This window comes from Aotus nancymaae, unplaced genomic scaffold (assembly GCF_030222135.1).
Source record: "Aotus nancymaae isolate 86718 unplaced genomic scaffold, 86718_ANA_hifiasm-v0.15.2.pri h1tg000019l, whole genome shotgun sequence".
Classification (NCBI taxonomy): Eukaryota; Metazoa; Chordata; class Mammalia; order Primates; family Aotidae; genus Aotus; species Aotus nancymaae.
This window is the reverse complement of record NW_026988431.1, coordinates 35,684,843-35,708,809: the sequence shown is the minus strand read 5'-3', so window position 1 is coordinate 35,708,809 and position 23,967 is coordinate 35,684,843. Positions and strand designations below refer to the sequence as shown.

Genomic DNA, 23,967 nt, shown 5'->3' with positions numbered 1-23,967 from the left:
TACCAATTTAAAATGGCTGCTCACCTACTTTCTAGATTTCAGTTCTTTCAAATAAGATTAACATTTCTTTATAATTATCTGAGGTTAAAAGCCAAAAACATAATCACTGATAATTCAGAAATATATTTTTAAAGAACCTGATAGAGTGGTTATAAGGTTAGCCACTGGCCACCAACCTTTACCTTATATCCAATCAAATTCGTAGGGGACAAATCTTATCTATTAATATTCAACATCTGTAAAAATTACATTAAAAATAATTCTAGTTGTAAGAAGATAATATCTATGACACTAAATCAAAGAACTAATTTTCAAAATCCAGATCTATGTAGACCACCTGACTCATTCCATGGGTAAGCTAACAGAGGTGTGCGTAAATTACATAAATTGTCCAAGGTCTCCTTACTGGTAAATGAGAGTATTTCATCATTTTGACCTTTAGATTGTCTCTTCCAGTTTTAAAGCTTCAGTGAGTCAATCGACAATCATTAAATATAAAAAGCCTTAAAACCAATTTGTAATATAAGGGCTATCGATCTTTCAGAAATTTGTATTTCAAATTTACTTCATGAAGTATATAGGTCAAATGGATTCAATTTATTTCTAAACCGAAGTGTTTAACAGTTTAAGGCACTCATTATTAAGTACATAATTGACACTCAATTTATTGATCAATAGCTGATGAAAGCAGCTGCAGTTTATAAAGTCAAAGCATAATTTGAAAATGTGAGATACAGGTAAATATGCAATAAATCTTAGATATTGGAGAGAATTTTCTATTGGAAACCAAAGTTCATGGATGGCTCTGTCTAACATGCATAATAGCAAATGATTCCAGAATGAGACTGGTCAAACCAACCTCCAACTGCTTATCTTTACGGCAGTGCAAAGACCTAAAACTAGTTATTTTAATTCAGAATCATATATACTTATCAATGATGACAGAAACAGAGAGTTCCTGGAAACATTTCTATAGTAAGCATGTACACATAGCCAGTGTCTAAATTTCAGGTACTATCTAGTGTAATTTACGTGGAATAATAAACAATTTAAAAATATACACATAGTAAGTGAAATATCAATAATGTATCACTCACAAAAATTTCAGCATTTGAGCACAGGACAAAATGAATACTTTACCAAGAATTGCCGACACATTTCAGACAGAAGCCAAAACATGCAGCAAAAAGGGAAAAGGCACTAACAGAAATTGAGGAGAGAAGCATAAATTATAGCTCCATAATTTATTTATAGTGTAATTATGGTTCCATTCTTAAAACTATTAACAATGATCACTAAACATTAAGTGGACTATACAAGGCAATATAAATATATTTACCTGTACCCTAGCATGTAAACTCCTAACTACAAAACTGTCACCTGATAAAGACTTTACATATACCTAATTTGTTTTATATTGATAAATGTAAAAACCATCTAATAATGAAAAGCACATTAATCATAAATTTTTCAATACAAACTTATAATTCAATATTAAGCCTCTAGTTTTCAGAAAGTTTTTTGTTTTTTAATATCATACATTCATACCTGCCATTGCAGCTGAAATCATGTGTACTTGGGTAGAATCAGGATCAAATACATCATTCAACTTTTCCTTGCAGTTTGAATAAGCAGCAAAGTATATTGCTCTAAAATAGAGATTTTAGATTTATCAATAAGCATGTTCTTCATGCATAAGATTTAAATATAAATTGAACTTCATAAATTTAGAATGGAGAAATTTAAAAACCATAAACAAAGTCTTAGCTATATTCTCATGTAACATAAGATTCTCATAAATCTTAGCTATATTCTCATGTAACATTAGATTTACACTTTTCATAAATACCCTGAAGTACTGTTTGTATTGACTCATTAAAATAAGACAGTATCAAATGTAGAGTTCCTCCCATTCATCCACAAACAAAGACTCCTGTCCAATACTCTGATAGCCACTTAACTCACTGAAACTTGGTATCCAAGAAGATAAAACAAAAAAAGGAAAATTAAAAAAAAAAAAAAAGAAAATAAAAATAACTAATTTAAACAAAAAGTATTTAAGATTATGATGTTTAGAAATTAAATGAATGAATAAGGCTGTACGGCTGGTGCAATGCTAAGGCTAAATACAGTTACTGGAGATAAGTAGATATGGTATGAGCATTTAACATATGATTTTTTGATGGGGAGAAGAAGGTAAAGCAGATCTAACTGATTAAAGTATATGCTCAACAACTTTAAGATACTGTGGTATATTCTAATTCATTCTACACATGCAGTAATTCACATTATCTTTAAAGAGACAAAACAATTCCAACAAAAGAAATCAGACCCATCAGGTGTCAGCCTATGTTTTCCAATGTCTGTAAACACTAAATGAAATTTAATTATTTCCCTCATTGTTAACTTATTGACTACAATTTTATGCATCCCCGCCACCTCCACCTCCTCCATGTTAACTTCCCATGCTTTGAATTATTTGCTTGCTATATAAAATATCATGTTATTTCCCCAACAATCCTGATTACTCATCCAATAAGAAACAGAGTGGACAAGTACAAATGAGGAGAATTTCACTGTTGTACCTTTTTTACTGCGCTTAAGAAAAAAAGGAAATTGATATAACTTAAATGAAACATTCTACTTTATGAGAAAGAAAAACATAAATTACACTTGGTACCAAACTGGGAAGAGGAATAAACAATGAATGCATTTCTAGAAATCAGTAAGAAAAAAAGAAATCCTAATGAGAAAGTGGCCATGAAATATATATAGGCAATTCACAGGAGATTTACACAAATGACAAATTGTAAGAAACAAACTATGACTCTACCAAAATTAAATAAATAAATATTAAAACAGTGAAAAAAATCCCTTTCAGTCCATTTGGTAAGTATTAAAAAAAGATGGACAGTAGCCAGCATTGGTAAGGATGTGGATAAAGAATAAAAATCTAGTATGCCTTTTTATAGTAAGGTAATTTAGTAATTTTCACTAGTCTTAAATATGCATATGCCTTTTTATCCAGAAATCCTAATTTTAGGTCATGATCCTAAGAAAATATATTTCCTAAAGTGTTTAAAGGTTGAGGTATGTTTACTGAACCATTGTTTATACAGTGAAAATCTAAAAAATCTAAATGTATGTTGATAAGGAAATGTTTATTAATGATGGAATACTATACAATTAAAAAACACATATTATCATGGAAAAACCTCCAGTTAAATTAGGTTAAATATTTAGTATGACTGAGTTTATGTAAGGTATAATAAATATCAAGTATACACATTTTTATGTATATGATAACCCAGAAAAATTACTGGAAGAATATACATGAACTGTCTTTTAATGGTGGTTATCTATGAGAAGTGTGAGTGTCTGGGAAGGTACACAGGGTGAGAGGTGATGTGTTTAGGGTAGAAACTTTATGCTATACATTTTTTTTTTTTTAACGAGACACAGTCTTCCTATGTTCCTCAGGCTGGTTTTGAATTCCTGGTCTCACATGATCCTCCCAACTCAGCCTCCCAAGAAGATGGGATTACATGCATGAGCCACTGCATTTGGTATTTTTTTCTTTTCTTTAAAGTTTTTTTTTTTTATAATTAGGATGCAATTTTGGATATTTTCTTAGAGAAAAGAACCCATAAAAAGTTGAAACCTAATAAATACCAAGACATGGATCTGGTACAAGGTTTGGATATAGAAAGCATTTTCACTCTAAATGTGAATTTTGCAGTGTTCTATCATGGAAGAGGTTAACAATCTAAGATACAACAGTGTCAGAGAAAAATGACAGTGATGTTTTCATGTCCTTTTGGCTTCCTTCATAGGGAATGGAACCATTCTATCTGTTTGGTTTGTCCATAAGCCAAAAAATGACTTAGTTTTAAGAGTTCCAGATCTTCCCCTTTCTTACTGCTAGTTCCTTTGGTTGTTCCTTTCAGTTATTAGTTCCTTTGCTTGCTCTCTGTCTTTTGACTTTGTATAAAAGCTGCTTCACAATGATCTTACTGTGAGGTCCTTTGCGCCTACACATGGTGCCGTGCCCATCCTTTTAGATGGTTACTGATACCTGTTTGTTACATCATACGTCTTTATCCTTATCACCTTGACATCTCTTCAGCATCTTCCTTGATTAGCTACCTTTTTATTATGGTAAAGGCCATGTGCATCACATACTGCCCTTCAATGATACACAAATTCTCATGTTTTTAGACCTTTTGTTCCTTTCTTCAACCCTGTTCTAAGCCCTGACATCTTTCCTAGTCCTTTAGTTCTACTTTTCTATTTTGTTTCTTTGAAGTTTAATTTCTATATGGAAAGTGAGAAAGGAGCACTAAATTCAGCAGAGCGCAGAGCAGGATAGCTATGAAAAGTAGAAAAATTTGAGATACCCTAAATGCCTTTTGGCCCAAGGAAAATACTTATTTAAAAGAATGCTTATTTTTCTTAGAGACAACATTTTTCAAGATGCAAAAGCTGGTTTAGTTAAATGCACAAATCTACCAAACACTTATCTCAAAATAAGGCTTAGCCCTGTGTAGATTTCCAATTCTGCACCCTCAAATTCGTCTAACTCCTATGGTCAGATGAGAGTATTGCTTATACTGTCATTTCCCCAGAAGACTCAATACAGTGCCACCAGCTACAAGGGTGGTTCCAGATTTATCTTACAAATATTACTAATTTTGTATCTATGCAATATAAAGATATATAATGTCTTCATTATTGTGATTACAACATCTCCCCCAAAAATCTCAGGTCCACCTACAGAATTTTAACATTTAAAATGCTTATCTATAAATACTTTTCCTTAAACTTCTAGCTATAATATGCCATACTTCTTTAATTTCACCCAGTTATAAGATTATCAATAATTTAATGCAAATACTATATCTTCTCCCATACATTATGAAACATAGCCTTTGTATTCCTATTAATACTGTTAGTTTCTAACAGTATTGAAATATTGTTATCTTCAAAATATCCAGTACCATTTCCTATCACTAAACATTACTTTATTATATAAATTTGTTCTGGCTAGCATCTGAAATTCTTAAAAAGAAAATTAAGTATTTTAACATCCCATAAACACTGAAAACCATATTTATAAATTTAACTGTATATGATTAAATCCAGGTATGTTGAAACAAAAGAGACTGCTATAATCTGCTTAACTTTAAACATTTTTTTTTTTTACCTGGAAGGGGCTACCCCCACTAAATTGGGGCCTAATCCTCTAAACAAGGAACGAGGCCCTTCTTTTTCCAAGATCACCCTGAAAGAGAAAAAAATTATATTAGAAATACCCTTCAAAGTTTGCTAATTTATTTACTTTGTATGAATAAAGTTAGAGTCTAAATCTGGTATTTTGTATTATAATGTTATGCTTCTCTGGTGAGTTTTCCTTATTTATTAAAAATTTGTGGCCAGGTACAGTGTCTCATGCCAGTAATTCCAGCACTTTGGGAGGCTGAGGCAGGCAGATTCCTTGGGGTCAGGAGTTCAAGACCAGCCTGGCCAACATGGTGAAACCTCGTTATTAATAAAAATACAGAAATTAGCTGGGCATTGTGGCGCATGCCTGTAATCCCTATTCGGGAGGCTGAGGTAGAAGAATCGTTTGAACTCAGAAGGCAGAGGTTGTAGTGAGCTGAGATCACAGCACTGCACTCCAGCCTGGGTGACAAAGGGAAACTCTGTCTCAAAAGAAAAAAAAAAAAAACCACATTTTTTTTTTACGACAACATAAACTGTTTAATACTGAATAGATTTACTAGTAATGATTTTTTTTAAAAGTCTGTTTGGATTCTTTCCTGAAAGATTAAGACACAATAATAAAGACCTCTACATTATTTTCATATGATCATGCTACTCTTATCTTTGATTTCCTTAATTTTACTATCTTTACCAGCAAGTTGAAAGCTTAATAACTACACATCAGTTAGAAATGTAGTTCCTTCCTGGTTTTGAGGTCTTTTACTCAATATTGGACAATACTCCTTAGTACTGCAGTATTACCTCATCCCCATTCCACTGAAATGCTGTAGCACAATCTATCACCCTAATGTCCCTTAGGGTACTAGAATGGTTGGCCTGTTATTTCTCCTGCCACTCAGTTAACACCTGCTATACTAAGTACTTAACTGTATATATAATTAGCTGTTTATAACTAGAAAAAGTAAGTAGATAAAAAAAAGAAGGTGAGTCCCCTGACATTGAGAAATTTGCTGTTCGGTTTTGGTAATAAGAATTATAACAAAACAACTAAATTAACAGACCATATTAACAAGCAAATACTATACAACCTAGATACAAATATGCCCAGCAGAGAGAGGAATAGAGAGTCATGTCTAAGTCACAGAAGGCTTTCCTGGAGTAAGTTACGAAACGAAGTTTTGGCAGTGAGAAGGAACAGAAAGTGAAGAGTAGGTATTTTAATTCAGAATTAACAGACTAGGCCAGGTAGTTCTCAAACATCTCTCTGCTTAAGAGTGATCTATTGAAGGGCAGTTGGGCCTAATGGTTAATTTAAGGCCTGAACTGAGTGGCCAGACTTCTCAGGTATGAAGCCCTATGTTGGTAACTGATAACTCTAAGACAATGAAATAACTTTTCTCTCATAGTTTTATCAGCAGTAAATAAAGAAGAACAGTACCCCCTTACTGGTTACCATGAGGATTAAGTAAATTAATATATAAAGAGCTTAAAAGAGGGCCTGAAAAACAGGAATTAAAACACAGCCCAAAAGGATTACTAAAGTTCCTGTGAAGAGAAGGCAAAACCACTGAAAAAGAGAATTTATAAGTATATTACAGAGGTCAAAAGAAGAATTTTAAGGAGAGGCAATCAGTGGTAGTAAATATCAAAATCATGATATTAAAATCCTTTTATTATAATTTAGATAGAAGTATTTATCTATAACTATGGCTTTTTTTTTTTTGAAGTGGAGTCTCATCGTATCGCAAAGGCTGGAGTGCCGTGGTGCGAACTTGGCTCACTGCAACCTCTGCTCCTAGGTTTAAGCGATTCTCCTGCCTCAGCCTCCTGAGTAGCTGGGATTACAGGTGTGTACCACCATGCCTGGCTAATTTTGTATTTTTAGTAGAGACAGGGTTTCACCACGTTGGCCAGGTTGGTCTCAAGGTGATCCACCTGCTTCAGCCTCCCAAAGGGCTGGGATTACCACCCAGCATAAGCCACTGCATCCGGCCTAACTATGGCATTTCAATCCAAAACTGTTATCAATTTTATTCTACCTATTCATACCTATTCATGTGCTTATGTAAGCAAGTTTTAAAAAAGAAAAGGCTGATGAAATCTTTTAGTAACAAAGGTAAATACACAGAATGAGTTTATTTGTCACTACAAAATAAACACTACTGAACTAAGTTCAAACAGTGAGCTGATAAGGCAGACACACAGGCATTCAGTTATTTACAAGTATAAACATGCAAAACCTGATTTTAATAGTTTTCAAATTTCAAATCCAATTGCAACATAACGAAGTATGGGAAAATGTAAAAACAAATCTTTTTCAAACCATCAGGAAATGTTAAATAAATCCTGAATAGCATTAGAACTCTGCTGTAAGTCTCAGTTGTATTTAGGTTACACAAAAATCACAGATTATCATTAATTGGATATACTTACTTGTGAGAGTACTTGGAACATTAAAAACATACACAAAAGGAGTTAGCATTAAACATTATCACATTTCCAAAGTAAATGAATAATCCAAAATAAAATACTTCTAATAGCCTTAGAAAAAAATTCACTGGATAAATGTAGAAATACTCTAAAACAGGCTGGGCGAGGTGGCTTACACCTGTAATCCTAGCATTTTGGGAGGCCAAGGCAGGCCTGAGGATCACCTGAGGTTGGGAGTTCAAAACCAGCCTGACCAATATGGGTGAAACTCTGTCTCTATTAAAAATACAAAAAAGAAATATTCTAAATACAAATGACTTGGAAATAAAATTACATTTTATATTATCTAACTGTACTCCATTAGGTATTATCATTCCTTATGAGTATAATTCAGAGTAACTTCTGTAATTAGGTTTATAAAGAACCTTTTTAAATGTGGCAGAATATAAGTAAACAAACATCTAGAAATCACTTAGGCAAACAAACGAAAAAAGATTCATGAGTACTGTGCTCTCACTTTAGGCAATGAAGAGGTCCAGGAGACACTACTCGGTTGACACTGGCTCCAGCCATGGTGCTCAGCTGAACTTCAGAAATATAAAGTGTCACAGAAGATGACTGTAGTCGTGTTTTTACAACTTCCAGCGGACATGTCAGAATAGCCCCCACTGTACCACCACATCTAAAAATAAAAAAAAAGAACAAAGCTTATCTACTTAATTCTTAAGTGAGTACATATATGCCTAGAACTATAATTCACATGGATATCTGGAGCTTTGCCAACATACTAAAATTTGTAATTTTTAATGTTAGATGACTAAACAAATTTTTAAGAGTTTTCACTATTTGATTACATACAACACCTTCAGTAGCTAAAATGAACACAGCTTAGTAACTATCTGGCAAGAATAACTGCTGAAGTCTTCAATTGATAGGTGCTGTTACTAGGTACAAAAGGCTTTTTTGACATTAAAAAAATTATCCCCTTCATGAAGCAGACATTTTTATGATATTCTAGAAAAGGCAAAATGAGAGGAAAAGAAATGAGATCAGTGGTTTCCAAGGGGTAGGGGAGAGGGAAGAAAGTGACTGCAAGGGGCATGGGGGAATTCTTTGAATAATGAAAAATGTTCAATATCTTTTTTTTTTTTTGAGATAGAGTCTTGCTCTGTCATCAAGGCTGTAGTGCAGTAGCATGAGCATAGCTCCCTGTAGCTTTGAACTCCTGGGTTCAAGCAGTCCTCTTGCTTCAGCCTCCCTAGTAGCTGGAGTTATGGGCACACGCCACCATGCCCTGCTAATTTTTAAATTTTTTTGTTGAGACAGGGTCTTGTGATGTTGCACAAGCTGGTCTTGAACGCCTAGCCTCAAGCAATTCTCCCACTTCAGACTACCAAAGTGTTGGGATTATAGGCATGAACCATTGGGCCCAGTCAATATCCTGACTATAGTAGTGCTTAAAGGACTTTATGAATCTGCCAAAAGTCAATAAACTCTATACATTTAATAAAGCGTATATTTTACTGTTTATAAATGATACCTTGACAAATCTGACTTGAAAAACATGTGAAAACTAGTAGGAATTCTTAATATACTGGGGCTGAATATATTTATGTGAAACATTCAGTCATAAACAAGCTTACTATTTCAAAAAATTCCACTCATAGCTCTAAATAGGCAGTTAAAAAAATTTAACCCCCAAAATGAAAATGTCAAAACCACAATTAGATGGTCAGATTTCAGCAAAATTGGACAAAAAGTAGTAGGATTATAGGAAATCTGAAACAAAATTAAGTACAACTTAAAGAGACCTCAATACTTAAGGAAAAGTTATTTTTGAACAGCCATAAAATAGACTTAAAACCTAATTATATGTAAGATCACAAGGAGAATCTTAAATAGAAGCCATAAATTTACTTATGATAAGAGTTGAGGGCTAAGTGGTCAAACACATGAGTCATCATCACACAGTATATGTGGAGTATACGCAATGCAGAACTCAGAAGAACCTGTGGGTTGGTTCATACAATATTCACATTACAACAGTGATTTATTTATGGCAAACCATAATAATTTCAATTTGGCTTTGCCTGATTTCTTTTTAACTGTTTAGTGTATTTACTTTGTAAATTTATTGAACATAAAACCCAACAGGCCCAAAATCTATAATAAACATGTACACGTTTTGATTTTATATTCTGTAAAACCTAAGAAAGAGTATTCTTAAATATGAATTACTTCTAAAAATGTATTCAATGAACATGAATTACTTCTATAATTAAAACAAAAACAAAAAGCAATGTGAGCACATAAAACCATGATTCCTACTCAGTGATTCCTGGTTCCAAGAAAATAAATACTATACAACGAAAACAAAAGAAGAACACGTAAAAACAATACTTACGCCTTGCATGCTTGTTGTAAAGATGATATAACCCACATTAAGTATTTTGTAAAGTGGCACATAAAAAGTGCTCAATAAATATTAGCTTTTTAATTATGTGTCTCTATTACTGATAATAGTAACTATGAAATTTTGTAATAGAAGTATTATAAATATTTTGTGGACAGACCAACAGACAAGGTAAATACTATGATAATTTAAAAACCACTTCAGCAAGAAAAATACATGAGAATCTAAACTGGCCAGGCATGACGGCACATGCCTGTAATCCCAGCCTTTCAGAGGCTGAGGTGGTAGGATCACTTGAGTCCAGGAGTTTGAGAGTAGCCTAGGCAACACAGTGAAACCCCATCAAAGAAAGGAAAGGAAAAAGGAAAGGAAAGAAAAGAAGAGGGAGAGGGGAGGAGAGGAGAAAGAAGACAGCCAGGTACAGTGGCACACACCTGTAATCCCAGCTACTTGGGAGGCCAAGGTAAGAGGATCGCTTAAACCTGGGAAGTCAAGGCTTTAGTGACCCATGATTGCATTACTGCACTCCCACATAGGCAACAGAGTGAGACCCTGTCTCAAAAAAAAAAAAATTTTTAAATAAAAAAACAAAACAAAAGTCCAGGCACAGTGGCTCACACCTGTAATCCTAGCACTTTGGGAGGTCAAGGAAGGTGGATCACTTGAGGTTAGGAGTTAGAGACCAGCCTGGCCAACATGGTAAAACCCTGTCTCTACTGCAAAAATATATATATAAAAAAATTAGCTGGGCACAGTGGTGCATGCCTGTAATCATAGCTATTTGGGAGGGTGAGGTGGGGGGAGTCAAAATTGTAGCACTGCACACTCCAGCCTGGGCAACAGAGCAAGACTCTGACTCAATAAATGAATAGATAGACAGACAGACAGCCAGTACAGAGGTGGGGGTGGCATAAGTGGGTATATGCACAAGCACTTAAGTTGTCCTGAAGTAGTTTTACATTATAGAATGCAACAGATGTGTAGTATAGGGGTGACTCTGGCATTTCTCTTGCTGCAATTTAAAAATAATTACTACATACACTGTAAACCAGAATTGACGTAGAGAACAAAACTACTGCTTCAATAAAGATGGGATGAACTACATTAGATTTATCTTCTCTCTATGTAAAAAACCTCACTGTCTAAAGGAATATGCCAGAAGAACAGAGAGCCCCAGAGAAATTGGCAGCTGCAAGTTTTCAACCAATGAGGCCAACAGGAAAGACAACTTAATAAAGAGGAAGAAAGGCATGCAGAGGGAAATACCAAAAAGCAGCAGAGTTTTGCCCTGCAGAATTGCTATGAGGCCTAATGACTACAGGCAAAGAACTGAAAACAGTAGGACTGGCTGCTGTCACAGGCTGTATGGCAAAGGTAGGATGCCCAGTGTCTATGCCTTTTACACACTTAGACACACACACACACACACACACACACACAGATACATGCTGGATAAAACTATATTCCTGGGCAGAAAGCTAATTCTCTGAAGTACACAAACTCAACATTTCTGAGCTCAGGTTTAGCAGGGACAAAGGATGCAAAAACAACCCACACCAAAATGCACTACTGCAATCTTTCAAGGACTTCAGCAACTTCCAGAACGAAAAAAGGTCACATAACAGGAAAAGTGACCAGATTAGCATCAGACTTCTTGACAACTACAGATTACTTACCCTAAAATTCCACACCAAACCGAACTATACATCTGGGAAAAAGCAGTATTCAAGAAATTGCCTACTGTATACCCTTTTCTTATATAGCTAACTAAAAGATGTATTCCATGAATTAAGAGAGTAAACTAAAAGAAGATGGTGGGAAAGTGGGGGAGGGAATCAAATGTAGGAACAAACTAACCCAAGAAAGAGAAAGAAGCCCTGAGATGATAGCCAAATGTCAGACCTGGAAAAAAACAATCAAGATAGGATTGGGATGACAGAATTCAGTGTGACAAAAATCTCCAGGAAAAACGAAAACAAATGTTCGAGTACTCACATAACTAAGCAAAAGTTTTTTAATGGAGGCAATTACTAACTTCAGGGGCAGCGTAGGGTGGGGAGGAATGAAGTTATTCAAGAAAGAAAAGGTCAACATAATTGACAATTTAGCTCTGCAGTGAACAGTATTTGTATCGTCACAATAAGGTAAGCACCAACTATTGATTTAACAAAAACTGCATCAAATTATATATTGACAGGATGTAAAGAAAGGGGAAACAGAGAGTGGTACAATAACTAAATCCTCATCTACCAGAACGGAAAGATGATGTACAATACATTAATTTGAAAACCAAGAAAAAGCAATAGAGAAAAAAAATGGTGGAGTGGAAGCAGGCACTCATTACTGGTCTTACCTCCCTCTGATCAGTGATGTGGATGACATCAGTTGCAAGGTGTGGCCAATGTAATTTGCTATTAATAACACAGTTCAAGGATGGCTGCTTTACTAGGTTTAAAAAGTTACAAATCAAAGTTGTTTCTATAAAACAGTCACTCATTTGTTCTATATGCTTTCTTGATTAGCAAAGAATTCAAAAGAGAGAATAGCCACTGTAGCAGAAGGGCGTTAAGTTTAATGTCACTATACTCCTGGTATATCCAGATTAGAAATAACTACGTGTTCTTTATGTTCGTAGTGAAACTACCTGGATTAATGCTCATTTAAAGTTTTATAGGTAAACATCTTATATCTTAAAGATAGGAGAAGGCCAAGACGGCTTGGTGAGTCAAATAATCATATAGCTATGTATTGATTTTATAAAATACTTAAAATTGTTTAATATGGTTAACACTAAAGAATTTTCACTAAGTGAATATGAATAGCAAGCATATGAATTTCAGCCTTCATATCCAGTCATCAATCCCTAAAACAGGTACATAGACATAAAACTCCATCAACGGGATAGTCCTAAGCTGCTGAGCCACTAGATCTGGCTCCCCTGGCTTTAAAAGGACTTTTACTAGCCATAGTTGGAAAAAATCCAAGGCACTTCTGGATACTGCTCAGGAAAAGGTGTGTCATGGAAAAGAACTAGGATACCAAGACGTGACTTTTATATATGTCCTCAATATTAACCTCTTGAGCATGCATGGATCATAGACAGACAAACAAAATATTTTCAGATAAGGTCCACAATGCTTGTATGTGCATCTTATTTAAAAAGGTACTTTAGAACTCATTTTGTTAACTTTAAGCAGTGTTTTATAAAGCAAGATGACTAGGTTAAAATATTTTATTTTTCTGCCTGCCGTGATCCACTTAAGGTATTAGTCAAATTAAGAAATATCAATCACTAAAGATGAGGTTTCTTTAAAATGTCAGCCAAACATAAGGAGTTCTTCAATCTTAAAACTTGTAGATTGGGCCAGGCGCACTGGCTTATACCTGTAATCCCAGCACTTTGGGAGGCCGAGGTGGGTGGATCACCTGTGGTCAGGAGGTCTGGCCAACACGGTGAAACTCCATCTCTACTAAAAATACAAAAAATTAGGTGGGCATAGTGGTGGCCGCCTGTAATCCCAGCTACTCAGGAGGCTGAGGCAGGAGAATTGCTTGAACCTGGGAGGCAGAGGTTGCAGTGAGCCAAGATAATACCCAGCCTGGGTAACAAGAGCAAAACTCCGTCTCAAAACAAAACAAAAAATACCATGTAGACTGTCCCTGAAAATCTATGCAAATCATTAAGGAAGTCTTACCAAAAATTGTTTCTCTGATAGTACATTTGTGTAAGTATTTTCTCTGAAGCTTTAGTGTTTAGACAAGAAACAATATAAGAAACAATACAAGTTTTTGAAATGATGATGGACATCTATATACCTGAAAGACTAACTTATGAAAAGTCAGCTATACATGGTTGAGAATAAAACAGCTTTTTGAAAGTACAGGAAGTGTTTCTGATGCAGGAAAAAATTAACAGGTTATTCTTATTTTGAATGATAAGGCAAAATCAAGACTATTAATTCTGAAAATTTTAGCCAACTTACATAAACATGGAAGCATGGAAACAAGCTGCTCAAGATGCAGTTGTATATGCTTTGCTATTAAGAGTCTTTTTTGGTTTTTGTAAAGCTATGTACAGTGTAACTCAAGACTGGTTTAAAAAAAAAACAGAAACAAAACTCTCTGTACAAACAGGTCTTGAAAGAAAGACCAAGGCCTTTGTTGGGGGCCCCAAAGTGCTTACTATTTTAAGGAAAAATAGTAAGACAGCAGACTGAGGAATAAAAAAAAAAAAAGATCCACTATAGGAACGAAATAGGCTCAGGGAATGTGGTAGATTTACTACAAAAGTAAATTTCCCCTATCAAATTTCCCCCTTTCTTTGCTACCCTTTATAGCAAACTTTAAAACTGTCTATTTGTTGTCTTTAATTTCTCTCCTACTCCAATCAGACTTTTACTCCCCGACTCTGGAAATTACTAATCAAAGTCACCAAAGGTCCTCAATTAAATTCAGTGGTTAATAGCTTTCAGACATCTTAAATGACAGTAACATTTGATAGTTGATCACTTACTCCTTTCTAGATATTGTATATTTGCTTCATTTGGATTTCAGGATACCATGTATTTTCTTGGTCACTATGAAGTCTACCTGGCTGGTTCTTCCTCTTCTCCTTCCTCCTCTTCTCCTGATCTCTTTTATTGAAGTCCCAGATGGTAGTTCGCGGTCCTTTCTTCTTCTCTATATTCACTCCCTTAGTGATCTCAACTAGGCTCATGGCACCACATATGTTCCAATGACTACTAAATGTATATTTCTAGTCCAATCCTCTTTCCTGTACTCTAGAGTAGTATATCCAATCACTTAAACTATCAGTTTCTTGACCTCTCTACTTCTCAAACTTACCATGTCTAAAAGGGAACTTCTGATCTCCCCTTGCGCCAACTCTGTTCCATCTGCAACCTTGCCTATCTCAGTTAACAGCAATTTCACCCTTCTAGGTGCCCAAACTAAAAACCCTGGAGTTTTTCTTGACTCTTCTTTTTCTCACACTCTGCAACCAGTATGTTAAAAATCGTATTATCTTCATATTCAAAGTCTAACCAGGATTCAACCACTTCTCACAATGTCTATTGCTTCCAACCTAGTCTGAATCACCATTATCACTCAAGTGGATTATGGAGACAGCCAAATCAACTCCCCACTTCTGCCCCTGCCCCATGCATAGTCTAACAGAGACCAATTAGCCTTTAAAAATTCTATGATTACTCCTCCCATTTCAACAGAAAAGGTCAAAGTCAATTAAAGGCCTAAAAAGGCTCTATCATTCTGGTCATACCTGCCTCATTATCTCACTCTTACTGGGGCTAGTTCCTTCTGTATAGCTAATTCCCTCCTTTCCAAGTCGTTGCTCAAATGTCATCTTCCCAGTAAGATTCATCATCATTCTATTTAGCACTAGAGTGCCCTCTCACCATAGCCCTTTAAGGTGCATCACTTTTTTTCCCCCATAGCACTTAACATTCACTAGTGAATGTACTAGTAAAGAGTACTTCACTAGAAAGTGCAAAGTAATGATAACATTTACTAGACAAGTCAGTCCCTTTTTAGATAATTGTCGATATTCTTCAATACTATATTAAAACTGGACAAGTGGTAGGTTCTTAAAGGTTAGTTGCAATGTAGAATCTGAAGTATACCAGTAAACTTTCTGTACTGTTATATTAAAATCCACTGGTCTATTTAAAAATCTGAATGACTCTTTTACCCATGCCTGACTCTATGACATCATATATATATATATATGTCATTTGAAAAATACTGGTTCATTGGGTTTGCAGGTCTTCCAATACATTTTATTACACAGTATTAAAAAACTTACATTTACTTACTATCATCATCTCATTAGAAACATCCTTAGTTACTGGAAGGCTGTCATCCTGGAGGAGAGGGGTCAATTCAAAAATTATAATTTCGGTTTGAAAACTAGAATTTTATCATCAGTAACAAATGCTATGAGTGGTTTTCCTTAAAAAGGCTTACTTCCTTCAGTTTTTGAGAAAATGTCTGCTAAATACAGAAGTCTGAGTAGTCAGTCTATTAATTGTTCTTTTAAGTAAGAATGGGTCTCCATGAAAAAGAGAAGCTAGTGCAGCCTGCAACTGAAACAATGCAGAGCCACACTTCAGCATGCAAAATTACTTTATGCCTATTTCCCATTTTGTCACACAGAATATTAAACAGCGTATTCAAAGGTTGCAATTTAATTAAATTAGCAATTTTTACTCCTTTAAGAGCATTCTTTAAGTTAAACTGGCCTTTTTTGATTTTTTAATTGCAAGTACCTGAAGGTGAAATGACTACAGTCTGGTGCCATTGCCTTGATGCATGCTAAGGCATCAGCAGTTTTACCCATCATTGCTTATGCACCATCAGGACAAATGTCAACATATTTGTGCAAATAATATCTTAGTATTTTTATGAAAACAGTTTTAAACTCTCAGACCACAAGAAGAGTCTCAAGAACTCCCAAGAGTCCCTGACCCCAAATGCTGTGCTACACTAATCCATTTACAGAAAAATGGTGGCTGTGCGACACTTATCTATTTACAGAAAAAAGGTTTCTTTGAGAATATTCTCCAACAAGATAAGAAACTTCCCTTAGTTTTGCAATCTTTTAGTAAGAGTGACAGAATGCATTTTTAGAAGGAAAAAAAGGGGAGGATGATGTCTGAATGTTTGTCTCCTCCAAAATTCGTAAGATGAAATCCTACACACATCCCAAGGTGAGCAGACACTTTGGAGGTGACTGGGTCATTAGATTACAGTCCTGACATCTGGAATTAGTACCCTTGTAAGATACCAGAGATCTTGGCTAGCCTCTCCTATTACATGAAGACACAGCAATAGAGTGTCTTCTATGAGGAAGTAGACCATCATCAGACAAAGAACCTGTTAGTATCTTAATTTTGAACTTTGCAGCCTTCAGGACTGTTAGAAATGTTTGCTATCATAAGCCACCAGTTTTTGGTATTTTGTAATAGCAGCTTAAACAGAGCAAGACAGAGGAAAAAGAGAGGTAGTAAAAATTAACGAAATGGGACTAATAAAAATATGGACAGAGTGAAATGGAAATAAACCACGAATTATACTTTTAAGTATTTTACTTCTGTCCTGATCTTCAATAAAACAGGTGAAATAATTTAACAACAAATATCATTCACTATACCAAAATGAGCATTTCTTACTGAATAAATAATAAATGAGTGAGCAAATGAATGAGCTCTAGGATATAAAAATAGACAGTTCTTAATCTTTGATTTTACTTAGTACATATATTATCTCACTGTAATAGAAGCTACAAAGAAAAACTTCATCCACTTAAAGTCTGAAGGCATATAGCTCCTATTTGAGACACTCTCTCCCTCAAACAGAAAAAAAAAGAGCTGCCTCTGTAGATATATGCAGCTGATACAACTAGACAATGTATAATTCTATCAAAGTATTTATTTAAAATACATTTCATATTGCTTTCATCTCTATATACAGACATACAGTATTAGAGGTACAGCTAAAATTAAATCATATTTACATCTTTTTTTTTTTTTTTTTTTTTTTACAGGCTGCTGTGATATGCTTCCGTAACTCAATTAACCTAACCCTTGACCTTACAAACTCTGAATATCAACTCTGGCAAAAGCATAATGGGATCAAAGGGTGTCTTAAAGAAAGCACGAGATATGCATGTGAGTATTTAACCTAGAACCAAGGTCCAGTGCTGGTATTTCAAATGTTGCAGCTTTAACAATACAGCTAATAGGCCATAAGAAATCTGGGATTCTGATAAACATATTTGAATATTACAATTTTATTTATTAGAAAAACAAGTCAAAGTTTCCATATTCTGAAAACCCTTGCCTAAGATTAAATACCATTGTGAAATGCTACTCTTGGTTCTTTTAAAATATAATGGACTTTCTTTATAAAGGTGTGTTTTAGCAAACTCACTTATGTAACCACATATAAAAATAAAATCGAGATGCAAAGCAAGAGAAATTACATGGCTGAGCACCTCTCTTGTATCAGATCCTACATACCAATCTCATTTAATATCCTAATAAACTATATGCTAGACTGGAGAGGGGGAGGGGGATGCAGCACCTAATCTGTGTGTTTAGATGCTACAAAAACCTCCCATTCCTGTTCTTAAAGAAAAAGCTAACCAGAAAACCTATATTTACATGTTTTTATAGCAAAATGATGATCCTAATCCAAAGTGGGAAATTCGTGCAATCAAGCTAACATTTATTTCAAATATAAGTGTGCCCCATTTTTAACAAAACCTGATATAGGAATCCTGAAAGCAGAGTAATAGAAATGTTAGGAGCTAGAGACGGGCTTTGGAGATCCTATAATACAACCTCCTAATTTTATAGATGAAGCAATCAAAATAAAAGTGTCCATTTTTCATCCAAATTACAATAGTGCTAGACAACATCTGTGGTCTCCTCGCTTCAGGTGATACAGATCTAATTACAATTATTTGCATGGCATCTTCACTTTTCAAGAGCATCCACACAACTATGAACTTTTTTAAAAAAAGATTTAACTTGCCTGATTATTGGCAGAAATATGGAAAGCAAACTGCCTAAACTGGGTCTCACAGATTAACAGAAAGATATTGCTTTTATACCAGAACAGTGGCTGGTCCATAACTGGTGTGCAATAATGTTTGGTGAATGACAGTGTGCCAACCTAAAAAAAGTATTGCCATCATTGGCTCAATAGAGTTCATATGTGCAACTCAAAGCAAGACATCGTGAATAGAACTGCATATATATTTCATATTCTTAAAAGTGATCAATCTAAAAGCTGTAGGATTTAAGAAGATGCTGGGAAGAGTCTCAGTATAATTCACCGAAGCCATTTTTGATAAGAAAACTCTTTATAATCTTCCAAATAAGTAATTCTTAAAATTGCTATGATTCTCCAAATAATTTAGAAGGAACAAATCTAAACACGAGGCTAAATTGGCAGCTCCAGCACTCATGCTGGCAATCAGGGAACTAAGACTTTAGGCTTAGTCCTAATCTTGCACACACATAGTAACTATTAACACTATCGTCAAAAAATGTGACCTCTCCACTCCTACTTTCTCCCAAGCAGCAGAAAAGCAAGAGTATACAAGAGGGGTGGTTTTCTCGAAAGGAATCTGACCCCAAAGTCACTGCAAAGCTTTGCACCCCATTCACCACCTGGAAAAGCTCGGGCAAGAAATTTTTCAAAGGCTAGAAACATCCTACAGCAATCACCGGGCAATACCAAGCCTTCCCTGCTAGAGCCCGTAGCCCGGTTACCATCCACCCTGCAGAGCCGAGCCCGGAAATGAGCGGTCCGCGGTCCGAGGTGGGGCGTGAGTGACGTGCGGAGGCCCCTGCGCGCGCGGCACGGAGCGAAGGCTGAAGAGGCCCCGGCGCCCATTTTGTCCTCGGCCTCCGCACTTTCCGCCCCGTTCCCTTTGGGCCATGCAACCTACACAAATTCGGAGCCAGGCTCCTCAAAGCGATCCTGCATCCCCGACATCGGCTACACTGCGGCATGCGGCCGGGTCCAGCGGCGGCCCGGAGATCAAGCATCGACCCCAACCCTGCCCGCGTCTACAGCCCCATGGATTCCGCCTCCGCCACACCCTGCCCGGCGGGCCCAAAGCCTCACTCCTGGCCGGGGTTTCATGCCTCAACCCACCTCGCCCAGGCCTCACTCTCTCGCCCTCGAGCCCGGGCCTCACCCACTCGCTTCCCAGAATCGGAGCGCCCCCTCGCTACCCACGGGCTGGGCTGCTCCCCGCCCAGGCCGCACCCCGCCCGCCCCCCATCCCCAGCATGGAGCCCCCTCCTCCCTCTCGCCCGCGTCTCAGGTCCCAGCACCTTCAGCCCCAGTGCGCAAGCCCCGCCTGGACCGTACCCTCCGGCAAACAGATGCACCAGCGTGTCCCTCTGGCTCATTCTCTCTCCCGCATGTCCTCCGGGCGCTGAGGTGGTACTACGATCTTGCCGTCCTCTGCGGCCGGCGGCTTCGGTACTGGACTGGAGACGCACAGCGCCCCCGGGACTGCGAGGAGAGCTGGCCGAGACACGGCTGCCGAGAGCAACCGGGGCAGCTCTCCCCGCGGCGCTCCAGCCACGCCGCCGCTTCAGCTCCGTGCCCTAGAGCTGCGCGACGCAACGCGGCGTAGGGTGGGCGGGGTTGGGGGGGGACTGGAATAACTATTTGATGGCTCCCGACATAAACAGAGGTTACCATTGGTCTGAGCGTCGTGACGTCACGCACTCCGCAGGGCTCTTTCACGTGATCCCTTTGGGGTTTTTCAATGAAAGGGGCCGCGAGGCGTGGCCAGAGCGCGTGCCGGGAGAGTGGTAGGTCACCCCGCCCTGGCACCTGAGACCAGGGCGACCCCCTGGCCCTAGCGAACAAGCCAATTACGACTGCGCGCTCCTGAACAGGGGACGGGGAAAAACCTCCTTGGTTCCGGGTTTACAAGCGGGTTTACTTTGAAAAAATTGGATTTATGACCCAGCAATTCCCCTGGTGTCTATCTCAGAGTAACACTCCCACAATGCATAAAAAGGCTTGTGCTTGGATACTCCTGTACAGGCTCACAAACAGTACAGAATTATGAACAATGCTTGTAGTTGAAGAAAATTGAACAGTGAGGGAATGAAGAAATAAAACCTGGAACATTCCAACTACGGAAGATTATGCAATCGTGACAAGGAATGAGGTGAATCCATATGGCAAAAAATCTCCTGAAGTGTAATACGTAAAAAAGGCAAGTAGAATTAAAACACTTCGATTTATTTTTTAAAGAATAAGGTAAAAAGTTCATGGAAAATGGAATTAAAAGATAAAATTTAAATATGTAAACTTTGTTGTGCAACATTAACTCCATCAAGTTAAAGACACTTTAAGCGATGATACCAGCTATTTAGTCAATCTGTAAAGAATTGAGGGTTCTGGGACTTTAACCATAAAAATACAGGCTTTTTAACATTATTAACTGAAGAAAAGTGGGTGCCATTTACAGATTTTTCAAGTTTAGGGAACAAAAATATGTCAGAAGGAGCCAGGTCAGGAATGTAGGATGGATACCTAATAATTTCCCATCGAAACTTCTGGAAAATTGCCCTTATTTACAGAGAGGAATGAGCAGGAACATTGTCCTGGTGGAGAAGGACTCTGCAGTGAAGATTTCCTGGGTGTTTTTCTGCTATAGCTTTGGTTAACTTTCTCCTATAATAAATAGAGGCTATTGTTCTTCTGCCCTCCAGAAAGTCAACAGACGAAATACCTTGAGCATTCCAAAAAGCTGCTGCTATGACTTCGGCTCTTGACCAGTCCACTTTTGATTTGACTGGACCACTTGCACCTCTTGGTAGCTACTGCTTTGATTGTGCTTTGTCTTCAGGATCATACTGAGAAAGCTATGTTTGATCTCATATTAAAATTCTTCAAAGAAATGCTTCAACATCTTGATCCACTTGTTTACAATTTCCATTGAAAACTCTGCTCTTATCTTCAGCTGAGCTAGGTGCAACAATTTTACACCCATCACATGGAAAGTTTGCTTAACTTCAGTTTTTCAGTGAGAACTGTATAAGCAGAACCAGTTGAGATGTCTATGGTATTGCCTGGTTGTTTGTGCTGTCAACTGTGAGTCCTCTTCAATTAAGGCACACACAAGATTAATCTTTTCCTCAAAAATCGATGTGGATGGTCTACCACTGCAGGCTTCTTCTTCAACATTATCTCATTCCTTCTGCAAAGAAGTTATTCATTTGTAAACTTCAGATTTCTTTGGGGGAATTTTCCCCATCAAAACTGTAAAGCATCCTTGATTTCACCATTCTTCCACCCAACCTTGACCATAAATTTGATGTTTGTTCTTGCTTCAGTTCATGCTGCTCTGATAGGGGCTATTTTCAAGCTGATGTCTATCCTTTTTTGTGTCTCAAACTAGATCTTGTTCAGATATGTTACAAGTGAATATGAATTTTTGGTGCAAAAAAGTTTGAAATTCATGCATAGTTTTTTTTTTTAGTTAGGGGAAATGTTTATATAAATTTAAATTTACATATGTTCCATGTCTTCTCTTGTTAACTGAAAAGAGTAAAAAATGTTCTGAGATTTTCTTTGTTACTTACCAATTCCTTTTATTATTATTATTATTATACTTTAAGTTCTGGGATACATGTGCAGAACGTGCAGGTTTGTTACATAGGTGTACATGTCTCATGGTGGTTTGCTGAATCAATCAACCTGTCATCTACATTAGGTATTTCTCCTATTGCTATCCCTCCCCTTGCTCCACACCCCCTGACAGCTCCTGTGTGTGTGATGTTCCCCTGCCTGTGTCCATGTGTTCTTATTGTTCAACTCCCACTTATGAGTGAGAACATGCAGTGTTCGGTCTTCTGTTCTTGTGTTAGTTTGCTGAGAATGATGGTTTCCAGCTTCATCCATGTGCCTTCCTTTGTCCTGTATTGTATTGCCTAGGTTTTCTTCTAGGGTTTTTATGATTTTAGGTCTTGTATTTAAATCTTTACCCCATCTTGAGTTAATTTTCTTTTTTTTTTTTACTAGTCAAAAGAACTTTATTACCCTTGGTTTCAAACTTGATTCCCAGGCTTCTTCGGCTTAATTAGCTGCAAAGAATGAATTGTGTATAAGCAAAAAACTGAAAAGAGCTGCAGTGTCCAAGGGGCTTGGGCTTAAAAATATTAGAGATCTAGATTTTATCAGATCCATAAACAAAAATTTCTTAAAAAGCAGTCATAATCTAAAATAGCAGCTCCTAGTAACTTCTTTAAGTTTTATCTTCAGAAGTTGACTCAATTCAGTTTGCCTCATTCTTGGAAGCCTCATCAAAATTCTCCACAAGATCTGGAACTTCATCATCATCCTCCTCTCCAGTAGCAAGTGGTGCTTTTCCATCCACAGATTGTTTGGGCAGAGCTTCAGCCAGTCTCCTTAAACTAGTCAGACTGTCTGCACCAAGCTGGTTTAAGATGCTAGGTAGCATTTCTGTCAGCTGCTTTGTCTCAGCATGGCCTGTAATGGTGAAAGTGTTCACTGCCAGAGATGCCTGAACTTTACGGTTGTTAAAGTGGATCACTGTTCCTTAGTTTGTAAACATATTCACCTCTTCAATACCAGAGATATTGTTTACCCCTAACTTCTTTAAGGAGAACTGAAGTTTTTTATCATCTGCTGCGGCTGTTCTATGAACCACCTTCTTCTTTCTGCGAGCAGTTCCTTTCCCACCAATGCGCACTTGTGCCTGCACTTTGGCGAGTTTTTCCTGGTTCATGATTGTTTCTTTCATCTTGTCGGAGCTTATAAGGGGTCGCGCGGGGGACTAGGGTTGGTGCTCAGGGGGTCTTGGGTGGACCAGCTCTTAATTTTTGTATAAGGTGTAAGGAGGGGGTCCAGTTTCAGTTTTCTGCATGTGGCTAGCCAGTTTCCACAACACCATTTATTAAATAAGAAATTCTTTCCCCATTTCTTGTTTTTGTCAGATTTCTCAAAGATTAGATGGTTGTAGATGTGTAGTGTTATTTCTGAGGCCTCTGTTCTGTTCCATTGGTCTATATTTCTGTTTTGGTACCAGTACCATGCTATTTTGGTTATTGTAGCCTTGTACTATAGTTTGAAATCAGGTAGCGTGATGCCTCCAGCTTTACTCTTTTTGCTTGGGATTGTCTTAGCTATACAAGCTCTTTTTTTGGTTCCATGTGAAATTTAAAGTAGTTATTTCTAATTATTTGAAGAAAGTCAATGGTAACTTGATGGGAGTAGCATTGAATCTATCAATTACTTTGGGCAGGTGGCCATTTTCATGATATTGATTATTCCTCTCCATGAGCATGGAATGTTTTTCCATTTGTTTGTGTTCTCTCTTATTT

General features: G+C 36.9%; 1 protein-coding gene and 1 pseudogene across 1 annotated transcript in view; both read right to left on the bottom strand.

Annotated features, from left to right (window-relative positions):
- The window catches only part of SLC25A36 (solute carrier family 25 member 36), a 36,561-nt gene extending 16,364 nt beyond the window's left edge, over positions 1-20,197 (bottom strand). Inside the window, exons 1-4 of the mRNA XM_012437130.3 lie at positions 19,970-20,197; positions 8,171-8,335; positions 5,204-5,281; positions 1,549-1,649 (exon numbers count right to left, since the gene is read on the bottom strand). Coding sequence (XP_012292553.1) covers positions 1,549-1,649; positions 5,204-5,281; positions 8,171-8,335; positions 19,970-20,010 — 385 coding nt within the window. The 5' untranslated portion in view covers positions 20,011-20,197. The remainder of the gene's footprint in view (positions 1-1,548; positions 1,650-5,203; positions 5,282-8,170; positions 8,336-19,969) is intronic.
- Positions 20,198-22,688: 2,491 nt separating this feature from the next.
- Positions 22,689-23,387, bottom strand: LOC105706521 (transcription factor BTF3-like; annotated as a pseudogene).
- Between the last annotated feature and the right edge of the window lie 580 nt (positions 23,388-23,967).